At 42.4% G+C, this 22,689-nt stretch overlaps 1 protein-coding gene across 4 annotated transcripts in view; it reads right to left on the bottom strand.

Annotated features, from left to right (window-relative positions):
* The window catches only part of LOC148883665 (coiled-coil domain-containing protein 85C-B-like), a 52,190-nt gene extending 30,075 nt beyond the window's left edge, over positions 1–22,115 (bottom strand). For 3 of the 4 annotated variants that reach the window (XM_089022371.1, XM_089022373.1, XM_089022374.1), the window contains exon 1: positions 20,937–22,115. In XM_089022371.1, the coding sequence (XP_088878497.1) occupies positions 20,937–21,684 (748 nt within the window). In that variant the 5' untranslated portion in view covers positions 21,685–22,115. The remainder of the gene's footprint in view (positions 1–20,936) is intronic. The other variant, XM_089022372.1, reaches the window with a different exon arrangement.
* Between the last annotated feature and the right edge of the window lie 574 nt (positions 22,116–22,689).

Here is a 22,689-nt window from a genome sequence, read left to right as displayed (position 1 = left end):
CTAGTTTTAAAAATAACACATTATTAATCATTATCATTACAAAAACAAGTAAATAATTCTATAAAACAACCCAACCAATCAATTTTTTTAATGTAGTGATCGTACCACCGGTTCAGCTCCACAAGCGTTTATTTACTTCCTGGTTGTCAACCAATCGCAGGCTTCTTCCTCTGTAATTTAGAACTACACATAAAATCAGTTCTTTTTATATAATAAGACATTTCATTTATAAGCGCCTTTCAAAACTCTCAAAGTCACAGGATATGTTTCACAGGATAAGTTTTGCCAGCGTTCACTTAACCCAGAAGTAAATGGATACAAAGCTAGCTTGTCAGCTAGTAGATAGCTAATAGATAGCCAACAGATAGCTAGCTAGATAGCTAGCCACCCAGATAGCTATATAGTAAATAGATAGCTAGACAGTTAGCTAGCTAATACACTGAATGTCACTATTAAATACACAGAGAGAAAGCTAGCTAGCCAGCTAGTAGATCGCTAATAGACACTTTTATCAAACTCGTGCGCAAGTTATCCTCACCACCCCCCATTCCAGTGAAGATTGTCATCTCTTGCCAAAGAGGACGAACAGGAAGATAGCTAATAGATAGTAGCTAGCTAGATTTTTCCTGCCTACTCCTCCCTTTTCCTATGATTTGTTTGTGTCTCATACTTTATATTAAAATGTGTTTTATTATTATTTGCATTTTCATTGATTTCACTGGGACGTAGACTCAATTGTATGACTGTGCTAAAAGAAGGTTGAAATTAAATGGTGTTTAATATTCATAGATTTAACTACTAATGGAAGCAATTCCAAATATTTTTCAGGGGTGTAAATTCTTATTTTATTGCTTTTAAACAGGGATTAGCATTACTGATAATTGCATTTTTTTTTCTTTCTACTACTTGTCGCTGAGATAAATCACTAAAATATATAAGACTTTTTTGAGACCAAAACATTTACAATGGAAAAATAAAATGGTGCTAATATTGTATTTGTAACAAAATATTTGTAGACGACATAAAAGCTCTCATCTCCATTCTAATGACTTTCAAAGCTGGCCCAGAGCTCTTTCTGCATCTCGTCCATCCTTTCAACCCTCCCCCCCAAGGACGGCCTAAAATAAACTCATTAGCCAATGGGGTGGGAGTCGGGTCGCTCGCCGCTGTTTTTACTTCAGCGCTAGCACAAGTAGAGCAAAATTTACACCTCTCTTCTATCTGACGGGTCTTTGCGTGCTGTGACGTGGACAGTGGCACCATTGCCCCTCCCCGGCACCCAAACTCCATCCCCACCGCGCGTCGCTTTCAATCATGTCAATGTGCCGCTGTGACCCACTTCCAGCCAGCAACCTCTCTTCTGCAACCCCAGTGGTCGTACCACCTTGCTGTCGTACCACCGCCCTCGTCCCTTTCTGACCCGGACGGCGTACTTTCTGGGTGTATGGCAGGTTGCAAAAGTCTCCATACACCCATTGAAATGCTAGCATTTCAATGCCAGGGGCCTTTTTTACATAGGGAAGTGGCTGTGGACAGAATTAATTACTGAATTAATTAATAATGAACTCATTAATAAGCAGAATAAATTAATTCATTCACTGCCGGACGATGTGCAAACGTGTCAGGGTTTTTGGCTTTTTTACTCAAATTGCGGGACCCACAGAATATTGAGTTTCGGGACGACATAACAACAAACATCCCACGTAAGAAACCTTAGACTCATTTCTTTCATCAGAAAAAAGCTAATTTCTAAGTTATATGGGTCTGGAGTTATCTGATCTTGAACTGGGGGCAGCTGTACAAAATATAATACAATACATGCATATTGAGTTATATAGCACTTTAACAACTGAAGCTAACATGACAAAGAGCTAACATGGACAAAAGGCAAATGCAGCCCCCCTCGCGGAAGGGAAAAACATTGACAGAGGTCTGACCAGCGCTTTATCGGCACCCCCAGCAAGAAAAACCAAAACCCGAACAAATTCCGGAATGGCACTCCACAAATAAATTCGGGAATGGCAGCAAATGAGTTAATGATGACGAAGGAGGCTTTTTGTGACCTTGTTTTGCTTTGTCAGAGTAGCCTGGCGGTTTTTTCCCCAACACTGACTAGAGTATTGGGAATTGTTCATAATTCCTTCCAACTGAACGAAGGCATTGAACGCATCCAAGCCGCCAACCGAGCATGTTTGACTTGAGGTCGGGTGTAGAATCGAACTTTTGTAATTGAAATAATAGATGCATATCAAAGAAATCTAACCATGCACAGTCAATTTGTGGGATTGATGCAATGCAACTCCCATCCCAACCAAAGAGAAATCTAACATCTGTTTCTCCACAGTCATTCCCGCTCCCCAACCACGAACTGGACGGGAGTTTACGGCGTGTCAACGTGAGCCGTTCCTCCGGGAGCGGATTGGAGGTGAGTGGTGAGTCAGGCCCTTTTCAAAACAAATAAATCCCACATGGAAAAAGAGTGTCGGAGCGCCAAAGCGGCCATAATCAAAGGCGCTAGCTAGTGTGAAACAAAACAGGTTGTAGGTGGGTGGGTGGAGTCATCTCCTTGATGTTTCAAGTCAAATCTTCAGACTGTTTAGTGGCCTGCTGAGAACGGAGATCCCGGAGCTCTTAAGGATGCGCTTTCATGTGCTCCGAGGCAGATTTTGGAGGCTCCCCTGCGATCAGACTGTGTGCTCAATGTGGGCAATTACCTCAAGATGTTCAAGGGAAAATGGCACTCAAAGTGCTTCGTCAAAGAGCTTCGATCAGGTGGTAAAGTATTCATTCTAAAAGTGGCTTGGCTTTTTCGCAAGCAGTTTTTTGATTTGATATATGCAGCGGTTCCAGTCGCTTTACAATTGAAAAAATGGGAAATTTGAAACGTCATTTTTATAGTCCTTTCTAGGACTAAACCAACAAAATATTTGTAAATCGAAAAATACCTTAATAAAAAAAAATACTACATTTTTCTAATTTACATTTTTAAATTGAAAAGTGTGATCATGTGAATCATACAATATACTGCAAACAAATTACATTAAAGGACAACTGACATCCCTAATTTGTAAAATGGCTTCAAATGACTTCTACTGAGCGTATTTTACAAAGATTCCACCGCATATAGCTATATTTTGCGTTTTAAGACTCGCGCTGAATATTCAGCAAGTCTTGTTTTTGAGTTGGTGACGAGTCCTCACCCTACGTCACTGAAGGAACGCCCCTGACCGAAAAAAGGACACATTGTAGCATTGTTTTCGTCCTAATGATATATATATATATATATATATATATATATATAAATATATATATATAACTATATATAAAAATTATCAACAAAAATGTCAACTATTTAGAAAAATTATTCTCTTAATAAAAATGTATTCTCTTAATAAAAATGTCTGAAATGACCCTAAATAATTCAATTGAATAAAAAAAAAATAAACATGCAGACACAAAAATCTTAGCAGAAAAAAAATAATTTTCTGCCAGCAGAAAAAAAAATTCTGCTAGCAGAAAAAAAGAATTTTCTGCTACAAGAAAAAAAAAGAATTATCTGCTAGCAGAAAAAGAATTTTTTGCTAATTAACTACATGATTGTATTTCATGATTACAAAAATATTTTAGTAAGAGCGTTTCATTACAATGCCTCCTTTTAATTTGTTATTGATAATCATATTTAGTCCGCAATAAATGCGTATTTTTCTTTTATTTACGGCTAGAAATCAAAATCCAACGAATGTAATTGTTTTGCTCCCTCAAGCCAACTCCTTGGAGAGATCTTGAAAACAATTGACTTGCTGACACGAGCAAGGATATAATTACCATCCCCTCCGCCCTTCACTCAATTTGTACCAAAGTCGCCCGGGAACGCGCGAATGTCGCGACGCTCGTTGCCGTCTATTAAGTCGAATTTACGTCTGGCGTCTGAGCTGCCTGTCAAGCGACTCGAGGCAGGGGGGAAAAAGCGCGCATGCGGGGATTTTTATTTTTAGCACGCGGTGTCTGGACACTCAAATCACTTAAATCTACGACATTGTCATACGCTGCTTTCCTGTGTTAATGCTCCATGTGTGTTAAGCATTTCTTTGATTGTTTAGAATTCGGTAATAATCATTGGAAAAAATCTGTTAGCCCAATTATGGAGCTTCACGTTCTACGTTAGCATTACTGGTTAGCGATACGGTTTGGTATTATTACTTGAAAAATGTGTCATTTAAATGAAATGAATGCGGTTCAACCAAATGTAATGTGCCGCGTGATAAAATAAAAGTATGATAACATAGCTAAAATAGCTCCCGTTCTCATGTTAGCATGACTCGCTAGCAACACGGTTTGTTATTAATACTTGAAAATGTTGTCACTAAAATTAAATGAATGTGGTTCAACCAAATTTAATGTGCTGCGTGATAAAATAAAAGTATGATAACGTAGCTAAAATAGCTTGCATCACTCATTAGCGACACGGTTTGGTATTAAAACAGTAAAGTCTCGTTATATCGATATTCTCGGGAGTCCGAAAAAATATCGATATAACCGGGACTATCGATATATCCGACCCTGCGCGCATGTAATTTTCTCCTTGCGTTCATAGAAATAGTATCGTAATAAGCGGTACTATCGATATAACCGATAGCGATATAACGACTTTACTGTACTTGAAAAATTCGTCAATGAAATGAAATGAACTTGGTTCAACCAAATACAGTAAAGTCTCGTTATATCGATATTCAAGGGAGTCCGAAAAAATATCGATATATCCGACCCTGTTTGCATGTAATTTTCTCCGTGCGTGCATAGAAATAGTATCGATATAACCGGGACTATCGATATATCCGATATCGATATAACGAGACTTTACTGTATGTATTCAAATACTTTGCCACGTGATAAAATACGATAACATAGCTAAATTAGCTTGCATTCTCATTTTGTTGAGAAAAATAATACAATGATTCAAAATCCGCTGATTTTAAAAGAACTAATATCGGCCGATATAAACAGATGGCCTATTAATCGATGGTGCTTCGGTTAAAATATACCAATGTCATCATAACAACAAGAACAAATGGTATTCTCAAGTACCGGTGCGCACTTTAAATAGCCCAACTTCAACTTCCGGCTGTGTGGATATTTAGTGGACCCCGAGTGCGATATGGCCTTAATCTTTTGATTAGGCTGGAAGAACAGCAATATGGAGGCCCTTTGGATTTAATCTCGCGACATCAAACCCCGTGAGGGCGGATTATATTTGCACCGCAATCTTAATTACTGCCCTTGCGCTAGCGTGCGCGGCCGCACGCGCGCGTCCGTCCGTGCTGCTTATTTACGCGGCGAGATGCAACAGAACAGATTAGCGCCGGATTGCTTGGAGCTATTTGTTTGTTTGTTGGGAATGTCGCAACACATCCTCTCAGATGTGAGCTCGCCGGGGAAAGAACAAGCGGGAACGTTGGAAGGATGTGATTTGACGCGGGGACGTCAGTGACGCTAATCAACTGCATGGACGATTGATCAGACCACGTTTTACAGGTGATATCGCAAACTCAACCTGCTAAATGGATAAAATATGAGTGAAATAAAAAACAAGTATGTGGATTGAAGACTAACTTCCATGAACAACGCACACCATACTTGAATATTTTTTCTTCCCAGCGAGCGATCAACAAAAGCTTCAAATCTCAGCCTCATTCCAGCACGCGTTGCCATGGTGTCGGCGCCTACAGGTCCCCGCCCTCCACACCCCCCCCCGCCCCGATTTGCATAAATCTACATAGCGGGCCGGTTGCGTTCCGGCGACGAGTTGGCAGAGGTCAAGCTTATGTAAGCAGAGTCAAATAGAGCTCGATTAAGGTGGCGAAAATATGGCCGGCTAAGTACAAGCACTCAAAGCCTTTTTATTTTTATTATTTTATTATTTTATTATCCCGCTACTAGCAACACGTTGGCCGCGTGGGACCACTGGCAATAGCTCGATGACATTTTTTGCAACATCAAATAATAATAAAGATGTTAATCAGAGTGGCTTCAGCATTTGTAAAGCCCCCTCTAGTGGAAAAGTAGGACATTTGTCGGCAAGGAACAAAAAGGTTTCTGTCTGTCTGACAAACTGCTTTGGGATTACGGTTTGTGATTACGTAGGGTCGAAAGTATGAATCGAGGCTATCGCTGAAATGAAAACTGTTTCTCATTTGATTACATTTCCTAAGCGGACAGATTCGTGATGAGACACAAAGGACAAAAGGTCTCCAAATGGTGAGGAACAACAACTCCCTTGTGTCACGCGGGGCTCTTCCCCTTCAATGAGACGGATAAAAGGGCGCATCGGCCGGGCTGTTAGTGCACTAATTGGATGGTGGTGGGGTGGGGGTGCCAGATAAGTTGTGTAACGGTTTCTCGTCACTCTCGGCTCAAATTGGACGGATTCTGGCACAGTTCCGTAGCCTTCCGCTGACCCATTCCCGCCCCCCTGCGCTGGAAAGGCTTTGTAGCATGTATGTAGCGCTATATGCTAACATTACAGAACTTAACAGTAGGAAACAGGTGGTCAAATTAATTCTACGGCTGAAAACAGATTTAAAGTACTTTTTGTTTGTTTTTAGTTTGACATAAGCAAGTAACAACAAAGGTAAATACACAGTACTGTGTGTGTAATCCAACAATGTCATGAATGTTTATTTAGTATTAATGTCTATGCTTCTAAATATTATTATACACTCAGTTTGTAGTTGTAGCTCTATAATTTGCCAAAGTAATAGTTGATTAAAGGTTTAAAATTACCCTGACACTGATGCTAATTTCAGTTAGCCAGTCTACAGTGTTTCACTTTAAGCTAGCTTTAAGCTACCTGACTTTCTGGACACGATGAGATGTTTGGGTCAATGTTTATCAATTTAGAATTAGTTTTGTTTTATTTTATATGTTAGTTTTATAGCCGAACGTAAATTCGGAGTGAGAAACTAAAATGAGGCTAAGATGAACCTTTTCAACTAGCAAATGTGTTCCACAAAGTAATGTAACGCTCCCTTTCTGGAGAGTGAAAAAAAAAATAGCTTTCAAAATTGTCAAATGTATTTTCGGAGTGTAAAATGGGGAAAGGAGTACAAACAATATTTTTCATAACCGTCTCTTGATGGCAGGTTTCGCCGCAAGTGGAATGTGTATATGCGTGAAACATCAAAGATAAGAAAAGTCAAGTTACATAAACGCCGCAGACTTTCCGGCAGGAGGTCAGGAGTGGGGGGGCATACGTGACCTGACAAGCCAACTCGAGGGCGGCCTCAAACGCCGCTGCCACTGTTGCTTTAACGCCGCCATGAGCCAAGACATACGAGAACCATATCCACGATGACTTGTTTTCTCTTTTTCTTTCCTTCTTCTCACACTTTGATCGGAGCTGCCGAGCATTCCTGACATTGTCTGATCTTGTCTGACCCTTCGCCCCCCCTTGAAATAGACCCCAAGTGAGCGGCGGAGCTTCAAACTGAAGGAAAATATTTTACTGATTGGTGCCTTTACCAAGGAAACCAGAAGTGGGTAAACTTTTGCTTTATTGCTAACGTGGATGCACACGGAGCTGCCACAATGAGCTATGAGTCGTTCGCGAACGAGCCCGTTCTCCTAAAAGAAAATGGCAGCCGGCTTGTTTTGGTCCTCTATTCCCCGCCCTTAAAGCCATGTGATTGGTCAAGAACACAACAGTGAAGGGAGGTGGTTTAAACATGAAAGACACAAGCAGACGACAGAGAGAGAGTGACAAAATGGATGTCAACTTTGATAGTTCAAAGGCAGAGTGTAGACTGCAAGGTTAAAATTCCCATCAATCAGGCTCCACAAATAACCCGCACTAGCCATCAGTTCAATTTGAAATGAAAAGACAAGCAAGGGAACCAGCTATTAATGATGTTTCTAGTGTGTCTGCTTGCATATGTTGCAATATCACAACTTCCAAGATGGACAACCCTTGAAACACTTTATGGAAAAAGGTATCCATTCCATCAAGCCATCAACGACCATCACAAAGGTAAATAAAACGACTTTACTATACAGTACAGTTTATTTCTTTAATTATAATGCCATATCACATTTATTATACATAAAATAAGGTATATTTTGTGTAGTTTTAAGGTTTAGAAAATTAGATCGTAGAAAATTATGTTTTATGGGGACCTGGGAACGGATTATTCTCAGTGTAATGGTTTCCTATGGGAAATTATTTTTTGGGATACACACTGTCTGGGAACCAATTAAGTCCGTAAGCCAAGGTATCACTGTATTTTTGGTTGCCCGTCTTTGTGTTTAAAACAAAACAAAATGTTTTGTAGGTGGGTTTTAAACCAGGGTTCGCTATTTAGCTTTCAGAGCGGAAAATGACAGATCGGGATGTTGGCGAAGGAAACAAAACGGGCCTCATCAAGCAGCCTGGAGGCTACGGTGACATTTGCAGACATTTTAGGAAAATTTAGGCCAGCGCCTTTGATCTGATGACAGGATTGGGATACTTTACTGCGGGCTGGGATTTTCTGTCTACGATAACATGGCGCAGGGGCACTGCGATGCATTAAAATTCATCGGGATGTCATTGGATATCATTCGAAATACACGCCATTTTGCAGTTATTGTACACATTTTAAAAAAGCACACTGATGTCAAACGCAAGGCCAGATCTAGCCCGCCACATCATTTGAACTGGCCCATGAAAGCTAATCAAACTTTTTATGATGCTTCGTAATATATAAGATGGAACCTGTAAGTTTTCGTGTTACCAAATTGCTCATTTTAGTAAATTAAACTACCATTAAATAAACGTTCATTCCTAACTTATATGGTTTAGAAAAAGCTTGTTATATTTTTTATGTTATCAAAACTATGTCCAGGCACTGTTTACAAGAGATACATTTTCAAAACATATTTTGACACCTCACCCTTAAAGGAAATAAAGAAATGCTACGACACATGCAGAGCATATAAACATCTCACCATACGATCTAATCTGAACTTTGTCTTCTAATCAGAGATGTCAGACATGTTACCATTACTTTTATTAGCTGGTCCCCGTATAGACACATAAACACACACACGCACACACACCACTAAAGGCAGGACAAATTCCATTAGCGAGTGGGACTAAAGGTTTACCGCCAGATGGTTAGCCCACCCTGAATCACCGCGATGGAAGACTCCAGCAAGACGTTGTTTCGCCCCCCCCTCCCTTCCCCAACCCTCACCCCCACACACATACACTTCATAAACCCTAATGGAAACTCATCAAGTGCTAATTTCATTACAGCAGACCTCAGTGATACCCCACCATGCCGTCGTCAGATTTTTGGGACATAAGAGGCGGCGTGTTCGTTTTATGACTTCTGTACGACAATTTGGACGCTTTTCAAGAGCTCGCGCCAACACGAACAAAATGTTCAACCCCAAAGATAATCAAATGTTACTTTGACGTGGAAATTCCGCAGGAAGGAGAGACGTCGCAGCTGGATACTCAACCACAGCGTACATGCGTGCATTTGTTTTACATGAAAGCTAACACATGCGGCAGGGATGGCGGAATGTCTCGAGATCTTTGCTGAGCCAAGGGATATACTGCATTTGACATGATGAGTAAAGAATAAGGACACATGGAGAAAGAAAAATGTCTCTCAAGGTTGATACGCGACAAATGCGGAGCGATAAATTCTATAAATTCTCACATTGTTGAAATATTCTGATATACAAGCCTCACAATGCTCCAAGTTTGAAGATTTTGTATCCGAAATGTATCCTCAAACAGACGACTAATAACGTGCCAAGTTTACGGCGCAGTACAAAAGTGTTTATGGTCGTGAACAAGACGTCAAAAGCCACAATCGGGGGCGACACCCAATAAAACTCATCACAGTGTGGATTCAGACACTTGGTGGCCTCCATTGTCTGCCAGATGCCCTTGGCGAGACGCTGCGTCAGCTCGCATTAGCGGCAAGGATACCCGCGGACAGCAGGTGGTCCTCACTCGGGACTCGGTGGGTTGGACAAAACGGAACTCGTGACTCCTCGGCATTATTCCTACCTGACCTTTGACTTGAATTCGTGCTTGTTTCGAATAAAGTTGAAGATTTAAAATGGCTAAATGGACCACGACCAGCTCCTGGTAATACGATATTTGTTTATCGCCCCCCCAAAAAATTTAATGGAGGGTTATCAATCCTCTAATCATCTTACGATAAAAGCTGCGGATTAGCATGGGGGGTGGTGGTTTGGGAGGGGACATATGCTAGCTTGTCTCGCTTAGACTCATGGCGGAGTTTGCGTGTTCTGCCCATCAGGTCTTCTGCGCGTTTTGTGTATTTCGATATCGCTAGTGTGTCATTGGGATGGCAATTTGAGCTTACTTTGTGTGATAGGTGGGAGGGGAATCTTGGCACAGACATTAGCAAGCATCATGTAAATTGACAAGTTGGATTTAGTTTCACGGTCAACAAAAACATTGACACGGCGGGCCAGATCCGGCCCCAGGGCCATGAGTTTGACACCTTTAAAAAGCATGGAAAGCTAAAAATGTCTAGTGGTTAGCATGAAAATCCAGCAAACTGCAATGATGGTCAAAACGGAGGAGTTGATATTCTGTTATCACTTTGTTATCTTGCTGTATGAATCACGTTTGGTACATGAGGCAGTCGGCCGACATTCACGGACAACACGCGTGACTTGCCTCACAATGCCTTTTTTTTTTTTTAAACAACGCCATATAACGACGACGCATCGTGCTCGCTTTCCTCAAGATTGCCTGTCAACTCGCTTGCGGGAAAATTTAAAAGGTTCCAACCAGAACGCTGAAAACAAGCGAGGCCTTGCGATAATGACTTGGCGAGGAGTGCCGGTTTATAACTCAACTACATGCTGTAAATCAGTCGCCAAAAAAACACCGGGCCTTGTATCAGGCGTGGCCTCTGTTTAAAGAAAAAGAACAACAAAAGAAATCGGAGTGGAATGCGTGTGACGTGTCTGTCCTATTGCGCAATCACCGCACGACCCCACACTGTCAGTGTCGTGAAGTCATTCGCCAGCTTTCTATTTTGGGGCTTGACATGACGATCGCTGTTACGACGTGCGTGAGTGCCGCTGCCTGATAAAAAATGCATATGGGCCTTTGCAGAGGAAACAAAGCGAGCAGAAAAAAAAAAAGCAGGAAAGGTCTGAGATAAAACGCATGTATCTATTGAAATATTTACTCCTCGTGAAAACAGAAAGGGGGGAGAATGGTGAAAAAAGACATTTTAATCCTAATAAATGGTAAGCTGGGTGCACTTGTCATGTTTTTATCTCCGCCGCATGTAACCATAATAGAATGATCACGCGCTAGCGCAGCCGCGACAACCTAAAGAAAGATTGTCCGTTTCACTTTAAAATATCGAACTTAAACTTCCAAGATTGGTCGCAGTACCCTTTGCCAACAGCATAACCTAGGGTGGGGTTTTTTTCCTCAATTGAATACATTTTTAATCTATCCGTAGTCTGTCGTACTAGCTAGCTAGCGCTAACCTAAACTAGCCAATGTGCAAGTTTGCAAACTCCCTATGTGTTTGGAACAGCGTCAGCGGCCAACAGCGAACTACAGACAAAGACACTGATACACTACCTAGAACACAGGTGTCAAACTTGAGGCCCTGGGAGCCAGATTTGGTCCGCCATGTCATTTTATGTAGACCTTTCTGGGTATCGCTCTCGAAGAACAATTCATCAAATGATGCTTAGCTGCACAGATTCACAGCCCAGCTAACAACCGATACACAATTATGCTCATCCTATGATTTATGGATTCACTTTGTTCTGTGATCAAGCTCGTGACACAAATGTCACAACCACAGAAGCAGCAGAATTTGACAACTCCTCTGCTTCTACCTCATTCTGTATGCATTTCCTCTCCACTGGTACACGATAGAAAACTGATGTGGGTTTGGCAAAAACCTGTCTCCGTCAGCTTTTCCATTATTGGTCACATCTGTATTGAATATAACTGAAGGGGGTTTGGGAAGGGGGGCGTTGTCCGTCACTGAACTTGGTGGATTATTTTTTGTGATGCAATTCCAGAAGTTTCCAGCCAGCTAGCGTTTAAGTCCACATCTAAACGTTTGACATCTCTACGGGGTTGGGAGGGCCGCTAAGCATTAGCACATGGCGGCTGCGAAATCCGTTCAGTACGAACGTGTTCGAACTCTCCCCACTGTAGAGGATAGAATATAAAATATTCTATTATATTATATTCTTCACTTTTCATTATATTTGCTCAAATGCTATCAAGTAATTATTTTTTTCTGTCATTGTATATATATATATATATATATATATATATATATATATATATATATATATATATATATATATATATATATATATATGATTGTTCAAAAACTGTTACGGTTTTGTTAGTGGTGATAAAACAGAAATTAAATTTCAGGATTTTGTCTGTTGATAGTCTTTCAACACATCGTTGCATGCCTAAAAAAATTAAAAATAAAATAATAATAAATAAAAAAGAAATAATGAATAAATACATAGATAAAAAAATAAATAGAACATAAATAGAAAATTATGTAAACAAATACATAAAAATACATAAATAAATAAAACATAAATAATAAATACAAAAATAAAACAAATAAATACATATCTGATGTTACCCTGTGAATCTTAATTGTGGCCCGCGGCAAAATATTTGCCACTATCTGTAAATGTCACAAACTGGCAGAAAATCACCCTCCACCCCCACCCGATTCTACAAGACTTTAGCTTGTCTAAATAATTTCTCTTATTTTAAGTCCATAAATCACCTTTTTTTTTATCCTGGCTGGAAAACCTGGTTGATATTTTGAGGTCTCGCAACCAACATTTCCACATTAAAAAAAAATGTATTTATTTGGACAGCTTCTAGACTGTCACATCAAATGCACCCAAAGTTCCACAATGTTGCCAAAAAGACTCTTCACAATATCGCCTGGGAAGACAGGGGCCAATGAAGCGCACCTATTAATACTGAATAGATGGGCACGGTTTCCGAGCAACCAGCCCAAAAAAAGACAGGGTATGGCAAGGGAGGGGGGGGGGGGGGGCTTCTTGCTTTATAGGGCCTTTGGATCTTCCTTCCCATCACCTCTCTGAGGAGACCGGAACCCCTCGACAAGGGCACTTTTATCAATGTGCCCTTTAACGCTGTTATATCTCCTTAAGGGGTTTAAGTGAATGCACTCTGGGTAGAGATACCAATCGCATTCTTGAAATCCTTTTAACGTCCAAAGCCTTCACACTGGGAGGGGGGCGCAGCCTCTATGGCACGTTGAAGAGCGACCGTATTCCCACTTTGATTCCTTTTTGTCAGCAATCCATGCGAAGTCGACAGGGATCTTATAAGGAAGATAGCTGGCCCACTGTACCCCCCCCAAAAAAACCACCCCTCTCGGCTCGACTTTTTCCTCCGTCAATTAATTTCAGATCCAGATCAAATACCGCCAAGGCGTCGCATACATTTGCCGAGGAGTCATCAAAAGAAATCCGGCTGAGATTCGGATCGCGCCAAGCGTTGGTGTGCGGAGTTCATGCGCCAGTCACATCGTATCGCTTTAAGATAGTCTCCGTTGAAACATTCATGGACATATTGTCAGGTTTTAAATTTGAGGTCTTTTTCTTCAAAGATTTAGTTCAGAAACCCTTAGTTTCTGTAAATTGAGGATCCACGCTCATTTTTTCTACCTCACCACCATCGAAACGGAAATGTTACGTTCATGACTACATGAAAACACAACAGAGCACTCTTACGTTCGATCACTTGGAGCTCACAATGGCAGCTAGCTAATTGCATCAAGATGTTCTACATTTTTACTCAAGTATTTTTGTGTCAAACCCCTCAAACTGGACGCCCAAACTACAGTATTTTGTTTCACCAAACAAAATATCAAAATTAAAAGCAAATCTGGCTAATTAAGTAACACGCCTCCTTAAGAGTGTTTGTCATACAAAGAATTCTTGAAATTATGATTGGGACTTCGCATTGCATTTTTACTTTGCAGGAACAGAACTCTTGCGGAATCCCTTCAAATAATTGGTTGCCAAAATGGAGTGTTTCAACTCTCTAGGGCCATCAACCGACTTTACTCACAATAGTCCACTTTCCAGCAAACACAAGGATTCTGGCTAAAAGCGGGCTGATCTGAACATCTGCCAAACCCAAAGAGGATCGGAGGAAGACCTAGGAGCACCTCCAGAGTTGCAGATAATCGCACGGTGGGCTATTTGGCGTGAACAGCTGAGAAGATAAAACGTTCTTGTGCCAGCCATCGATTGAGCCAACCTCATCTTTATCTGCCAATTTCAAGTAAGCGCTTTACGATTGTCGCAGCAATGTCAGATTCCAAATAACCAACAACTTTGATCGACTCCCCTAACCGCCCTGCCCACGTAATCTGGGTCTCGGTTAAGTGGTGAGGTCTTAATGCGTTTTTAGGATGGAATTTCATCGGCTGATGGATAGCAGCCAAAATGACTGTCCTGTCCCAAGCTGCCCTACGAGCAAGAGACTAATTTTTGGGAGAGATTGACTTCTTAAAATTAGTTTCCATGTGTCTCACAGAGTGACCCGGTACAAAAGTCTTCTTGCTTTGGTTCAAACCCAAATGTTGAGATTAGCCCAATTTTGGCACGCCACAGAGGCCTGGAAACAAGAGGAAGACTGGAAACAGTCAGGACAATAGCCCTGGCGGCAGATGGTCCATTGCTTGGCTTAATGTAGGGCGCGGAGGGGGTAGGAGATGGGGAGGTCACTGGTAAAACCCCCACCCTGCAGACCCCCACTGCATGGGAAAATACCTCCACTCATATCCCACAATCAGCGCACATTCAACAAGTGAGCCACACTAAAAGCACCTTATATCCGGAGAAATGTGAACAATCGTTGGGAAACAGTCGCAGAAATTATGATAGGCCATCTTTAATGAGGTCATTCAATCACTTAGCAAGCTTCGCCACAGCAAAACAGACGTAAAATATCGAGACTAATTACAGTAGAGTACTTGTCCAATGTCAACAGTTGTTTCCTTGAAACAAGTGAGGTATTTTGAGCACAGTCGACTGAACTTCTTATAAATACATAGAGAATAGTCAACCCCTTAATCTTTCGTTCAGTCCTTCTAGGCCTCAAAATCAGGAACATTTGCCAGTTTGACGCCAGGTAGTCAACTAGATGCTGCATTTTATTAAACTTCAAGGATGAGCATCAAGAGCTATTGTTTCTGAAGACGTGCCTCTCTCACTCACTCTCTCTTCCCTGGCACGCCCAAAGCCAAACAGAAACAATGTTTCCTTGGCTAACTCAGTCCAGTCTTTGGCACTTGGCCCCAAGGAGGAAATTACCCTCAGGAGGAGTGCGGCGAGGTTACCTGAAACCGTTCCAGGAACCTCTCGTCAACAATTCGATCCAGATGCTACAGAAGAGCCTACAAACCCATTGCATCCATCACCCCAGTTACATCAAGTCCCCGTTCCCTGAACATCACACATCGTTTCAACTAGTTCACATTTTCCCCACACTAGTCTAGGAGTCCATTTGGGTACCGGGCTCCACATAGACCCAGAATAACAAAATAAAAGGTTGGAGATTACTTAACCAGTAGACAGGTAAGCAAGCTGAAGACATCTGCTGACTCCAAAGTCCAAGAGCTGACAGGCACAAAATCCAGATGAATGTCTCGTGACTCCTGGTCTGTTGATGAGGAATTGCACTGTCGCCGAGTTGCTGACTTTTGGCAACTTGGGACAATCAAGGTCGCGGGATATGTTGCGTAGACAGAACTGAAGTGCTGATCGTGTACCCCAGGTGTATTTTTTTCCCCCTCTTTGCTCTTGATGTCACAGCAGCTGCCTAGCGTTCCCGATCGCATCCCATATGTCAGGTGTGCATCTTAATCAGCTTTTTTTTTTTTACAAATGGGCCACATCAATCAATACGCGTTGGAGGGCAACGGAGCACCTTGCGACGAGAGCCGTCAAGGACGACTACAAGGCAGGCGATACTCAACATTGTAGTCAACCGTTCCAATTCTTAGTCAGGAAAGAGTCTATGTATCAATTTTTTTCTACACAGCTTGTTCATTACATTAGCATAGCAGATACATGGAGGTTATCACAAGTGGCCTTGGGTGAAGGTCCAAAGTCACTATGCCCTGGCGAATAGCGGCAAAGGGTCTGGACCAAAGGCAACCAAGTGGATGCTACCATTCATCTTGATAGGGAATTGTTACCTAATCTCCGGTTTTGCACAGTGAAAGCAATTTAGCCACAAAAAGTAGCCAAATCCTGTCAGTGTGAAAAGATTTCCGGGAAGTCCTATCTTGGAACATGTCAAAAGAGCAATCTATTGTCGACATAAAAGAAGTGACACCAACTAATGAGGAGAAAAGTTCCGCATTAACGACTGGCGAGAATGACTGAACCCCCCTCGTGTTTGTTTTTCGCGGTTTCATCAAAACAAAGAGCTGACCTAAGTGAGCCTGGCATCACTCCGTGCGGGTCGACACTCCCCCCCACCTAGCCCCCACTCGCCCTCCAACTCCCCGGCCGAGCTTTACTCCCGCTTCAGTGATTCCGAGGCCAGCCGGGCCTCTCGTCCCCTCGCCCCAATGATCATTGCCGTTGCCCTGGCGACTGAGCTGGCCCTCCAGCCGCCCGCAACAAGGCCACGGGAATTGATTTGAAGCAGAGGCAACTTTTTGACGTATCGAGACACAAAGTGCGCAGGACTTGCGGAACATTATCAAGCGGCGGAGCCAAATCCTTCACCGCATTCTGCCGTCTTTTTCAGGGGAATGAGGCGGCTCAGACTGCAGGTTCAGGGGGATCTAGAGAGATGAATGCAGACCGGGAGGGAAAAAGATTGGGGAGAGAAAATTTCCCCCATTTGCCTGAACTTTGAGGAGTTTGGAACGGATTCTGGCATTTACATGGAAAACACGTCCTGATTTACAAACTTTTCTAATTAATAAGCATTTCCAGACCAATTCAATTTGTAGAGGTACCACCATGTCTGCAATATTGCAAAAGGTTCCCAGAATCCATATTTCCCTTTGTTTTTTTTCCACTTTCCTGTTTCTGTGGAGTCTGTCGCGCCACCAGGATGACACGCCGCCCTCTTTTGTTGCTGCAGGAATGTGGGACATCCTGACGGGCCAGCTTTTCATTGACAGTACACAGCTGAGAGTTTCCCCCCGCAGGGCTCTTTTTATGTGTGTGGGAGTGTGTGTTTGTGTGTTTTCTTTTATCTATATTATCAACTAGAAATAGCGCGCTGTCGGTTCGACGCAAGCCAGAGAGTCCTCAAGTGATACTCTTATCCTACCCCCACGCACTCGCTTGGTCAAAGGGAGTTTATGAGACTGTGTACAAGAAATCAGCGCCACAAACACATAAAATTCCGGCTCGACAACATTTGGACGCACAATGACTTGAAAGTGCAATCACGAGGAAACTAAAGCTATGTTGTCATTAGTCCTTCACCAACCTGTCGACCTGTTCATAAAGTTTGTAAGCAACAGGCTACTTCCGACCGCTTTGTTGTAAAATTAACGGTGTACTCAGAACAGATATGAACAACCTCCAAACAAATGCTCCAAAGTCTCCCCGACCGCAACGACCCAGAAACACGACGGACTAATTTGTTACCAGCGCCGCGAAACCGGCTACGTTGGTGGCCGACTGGGAGAGCTGCTTCTACGGTTTCATTGAGAGCTTTTAGGTCACGTCTCTCCCCGAGGGCGAAGGAGAAAAGCAAAGTGGAAATCAAGGAGGCAGAGAATTCTCCCAAGGGTGGGAGGCACCTCATACATCGCTTGCTGGCTGCTCAGGAAGTCTGTTAGAAAATGTGTGATTCCCCAGTTGCTTGATTAGAGACTTATTTGAACCTGACTTGTGTGTCAGTCGGGTTATCCGTGACTCCACAAAGACTTTTCAACTAAGTACAACTACTGTACTGTCTAGGGTATTTTGAACGCTCCAAACCAAGACAAGAACCAGTTGAAACAAAGTAAAAACCAGTCAAGACAGACAATCAATAACCAATTAATCCGTTTGAGAGTGTAAAAGCAAAATTTGTTACACTGGGGTTGAAGGAGATGTCTAGTCGCTGGCTGTAATTTTTAAGTAGTAAACTACGAAGTTCTGTTTTTGTCTTCTTAACAACAGATGCCTCAATAATAGCGCACACACACAAACACAGAGCGTACAATAAAAACACACAAGACAGCCAAAGAATGGGTTGGGACGGGGTCTCGACAGAAATTCAATTACGTGGACAGCAGCCCCCCCCAAACCTACCACCCTCCCCCAACCGCCTCCCTAAAACCTCTTTTGAGACAACCCATCCCCCTTGAAGGTTTCCCAGGCAAGAACACCCCTCACCCCGTTCACTCCCACTTCCAATGACTTCACCGACCCAAAACCCAACAATCTACAATGATGCTGGGTATCATTCTTTCTCACTCTCCTCAACTAATGTTAAGTTATTCAATACATTTCAGACAGAATAATAAGAATTGCCCCATAAATACATAAATACACACATAAATAACTCAACAGGTAAAAAATAAATAAACATAATATTTCAATAAATACATTTTGGAGCGAGTCGGTGACACGGCTGGAGGTGCAAATACAGGCGATCCAAACAACGTTACATGCGATGTACAGCACTGTGAGCTATACAGCAGCTTAGAGGTGGGAGGAGTGGAGGGGTATAATACCAATGTTACATAAAGACCGCAAACAGCGTTAAAAATATGTGTGCACATGTTCGTCTATGGGGATTAAGGTTTTCCCTGGTGCATGCTTTTTTTCTGTATTTCTTGCTAGCTTCACCTACAATTCCCATTTAGGGTTGTCGATTTAATCACCCCAATCAAGATTTGAGGTTGGGGATAATACAAAGTAGCCAACATAATCCTTTAAAAGCAATTTTGATGAGCATATGTCGCTGGCATGGTCGCACGGATGCTAGCTACGCATGAACCTGTTTTGATTGCTTGTTTGTTTTTAAATGAAAAATCGCGGGAGGGGATCATAACACGAACCTTGAAGTAACATCGCATTTATGAAAAATAAATAAATTACATACTTGTCGACTTTTGAAAGCAGAAAAGCCTAGTGATATGCCGGGGTACATGGGGCGCAGGACCCGGTCGGTCCAGGGGTCAGGGAGGCTTTGCCCCCCCCCCTGAAGCCAAACGATTTTTAACATTTACAGCTACTTAAAATGAGGCTAAAACAACATACCAATGTTGATCAATGTCATAGATATACTTGTGAAAAGAAATACCTATATTACAACTTGTCAATCATTTATTATACACTACTTAAAGCTATTAGCTATCTATTCGCTAGCTAATAGCTATCTATACGCTAGTTAATAGTGATCTATTCGCTAGCTAATGGCTATTGACTAGATATTAGCTATCTATTCACTAACTATTAGCTATTTATTTGCTAGCTAGCTAGCTAGCTAGCTATCTATTTGAGTTACTTCCGGGTTGATTGAACGCTGGCGCGTGTGGCTGCCGCTGCTCACTCACAGGAAAAAAAAAACTTAGCATGTGACTGTAAAGTGACCTTGAGAGTTTTGAAAGGCACTTATAAATGAAATGTATTATTATTATTTATCTTTTCAAATAATGTACAGCGTACTACCACTTTTTTACGGGAATTGTAATCATTTCTACTGGCAGCGATTAGCCAAGGTTGACGTGATTTTCACATTTTCTTGAGCGAAGTATAACTCCTGGAAGTGCTTGGGAGTATTTCTCACAAAACGAATGTATAGTTTTCTTTTACTTTTCACACTTTTTGTTGATTTTTCTCAGATGCCATTACACGACAATGCTAAGAGCTATGCTAACTCATGAGCCGTCACTCTGGATTCCAGGAAAAACCCCTTACCACGCGCAGGCGCAATTCATCTATAGGAAGCAAACAGCTAGCTGATCACCAGTTTGTGTTTTGAATGGATGTTGACTCCTTACTATTTTGACGATTTTTGAATTATTTTTATTGGAAACCATAATTTTCCTAATTTACCTATAAAGGGATAATGAAAACTGTAGTTTTTACGGCAAAACCGAAGTAGTTGGCAGGCATGTAATTAAACGAAAACAGGCAGGAAAATGGCCACCTGTGTATAAAAGAAAGAAAAATGGCTCATGCTTTGATTCCACAATCAAATCAAAACTAAATTATCGCAACTCGTAGGCATTAATGTGCTCCCCTGTTGCTTTTATTAGCGTACCGGGTCCCCAATTTGCACTTTGACAACTCGTGCAACATAAAAAGTTATTACTCATCATGTTTCACACGCCCAAGTTGACTTGCGGAACTCAGTTGAGACGCACTACTTGAACGCCGCTTCAAACCTCGCAAAGATGAACATTAACAAGTGGCTCCATCACCCCCTTGGTGTCTACTTAATTATCAGGGCCTCTAATAGAGTCTGGTCCGCAAAAATGAGACAGAAGGTAGGTGCACGGGGGCGGAGAAGCTTTGAGAAGTGAAGTGGGGCGACGCCATTTAATGATTTGAAAATAATTGGATCTCATGCCAGATTAGGAGTTATGTGCTCATTCTTACCAGAACCGGTCTTTTTTTTTCTTCTAAAATATTGCATTTAATAATGTTAAGGACCACCAGGCATCATCCCTGGTACCTCAATTTGAGAAGGGCTGTTTATTAAATAGACATCAATAAAGTTTTGTCTGTCCACACCTAAAATATACAATAATAAAAAGCACATGAAATGTGAAACCATTTGTGTATTTGAAAGGCGTTTATAAATAAAATGTATTATTATTATTAGTAGTAGTAGTAGTAGTAATAGTAGTTGTTGTATTATTATTAATTATTATCATTATTTGTCCACTCACCGTTGAGTCCATTGGGGATGCTCCTGTGATGGTGTGGCACAGACATGTCGTCCATGGACCGCCGCGTAGGTTGGTCCAACTTGGAGGTCTCCGGGACAGTCTTCACGTGGTTGTGCTGGTGGTTATGGTTATGGTCATGATTGTGATGGTGGTGGTGGTCCGGACTCCCGGCGCTTCCAGCGCTGGAGGTACTGCTCCCATCCCCAACGTCCCGGAGGATGCCATTGCCCCCGTTGAGGTTGCTTAGGCTGGACTGACTGTCTATGGAGCTCCTGGAGCCTGCACCGTTCCTCTCCTCATCCAGCATAAGGATGATCTCCTTGAGCTCGGTGTTCTCCCGAAGAACCGTCTCCTGGTTGGCTTCCAGTTCTTTCAGCTTCAGCATATAGGCGCCTACCTCCTTCCACATGGCGCTGGCCGTGTAGCGGCCAAAGCGCTGCCATTCTCGGGACAGCTTTTTGCCCTTCTGCCGGTCATCGTCAAGGAAGCAGCAGAGCTCGCGGAGTTCCTGGTTGTCATCCTGGAGTTTTTGGTTGACATCCTTCAGGCTGCGGATCTCGTGGAGGTGCACCTGGAGCCGTCGATTGATGTCCTTCATCAGGTTGCCGTGCTCGATCATCAGGTTCATCTTCTCGCCGTCGACGCGGCGCAGTAGGCGGAGGAGTTCCTCCTTACCACCGCGAAGGAGCTCGTCGTCGGTCAGCTGGCCCAGGTCGTCGCCCACCGTCTCAGACTGGTTTTTGGCCATGGCTCGATGCGTCTGGAAAATGACTTCGAAGGAGGAGAGAACGCTCAACCAAGCCTCAATTGAGAGATTGTGTTAAAACACATCGTTGATGTAGAAAAATGTCCAAAGTAATAATAAAGAAAACCTTGAAATCACGCCCACATTCCGTCGCTGACACTCATCGAGTGGTTAAGAACCGAGTGGTTTCATCGAGCACCCCCGTTGGACATCAGCCAGAACCGAAGCGAAACGCGGAGTGCAACAAGCGTGACACCGTGACGAGAGGTGAAGACCCAGGTTGCTTTTACTCGAACGTTCCTGCCGAATAGCCGTAAAAAAGAGTCATATTCACCGTTCGCGACGTTGAATACTCTCCTGCCACCGGGCTGCTAAGCCTCTTTAGCGGGATTGAAGCCTCACAGGAGCAGCTGGAATTAGCGGCGGTGATTGTAGCGCACGCCCCTCCCACTCCTTCCCCCAGCCTCGTCCAAACATTGGACTTTGAACGCGGCCAATCAAGAAGGGAGGGGGGTTGGACATGAGGCGCAGGTAGAAGCGAGGCAGAACCTCGCGAGATTTGAGGTACATCACGGTCGTAAATGTCTCCTCCTTGAGCGTCTTGTTTGGTGGAAGTGAGACGTCAACACGTCAGCCATGTTGGATGTGGTAAATCAGCATATTTAAAATAAACAATGTTAATGGTCGAAAGCACGTGTACACGTGAATTATCTGTGAGGGGTGGGAGCCAAGATAGAAAATAATTATAAGTAAATGTTGTGAGATTTCAATTGTTCACAGTGTTTCGAACGTACGGAAGAGCATTAGTTGAAATATATACTTTTTTTAGAGATGGGTATTATTCTGAGAAAAAACTCGCAAAATTGCTAGATTTAAAGTGACAAATTTGCTAGAAATAAGGCAAAAATTTGCTAGATTTAAAGTCACAAATCTAGAAAAGTTGTGAGTATTTTTCTCAGAATAATACCGTCTCAAAAAAAAATCAACCTTGACCTAATGCTCTTCCGT

This window comes from Hippocampus bargibanti, linkage group LG19 (genome assembly GCF_051943395.1).
Source record: "Hippocampus bargibanti isolate YZ-2025 linkage group LG19, ASM5194339v1, whole genome shotgun sequence".
NCBI lineage: Eukaryota > Metazoa > Chordata > Actinopteri > Syngnathiformes > Syngnathidae > Hippocampus > Hippocampus bargibanti.
This window is presented reverse-complemented; position numbering and strand designations above follow the sequence as displayed.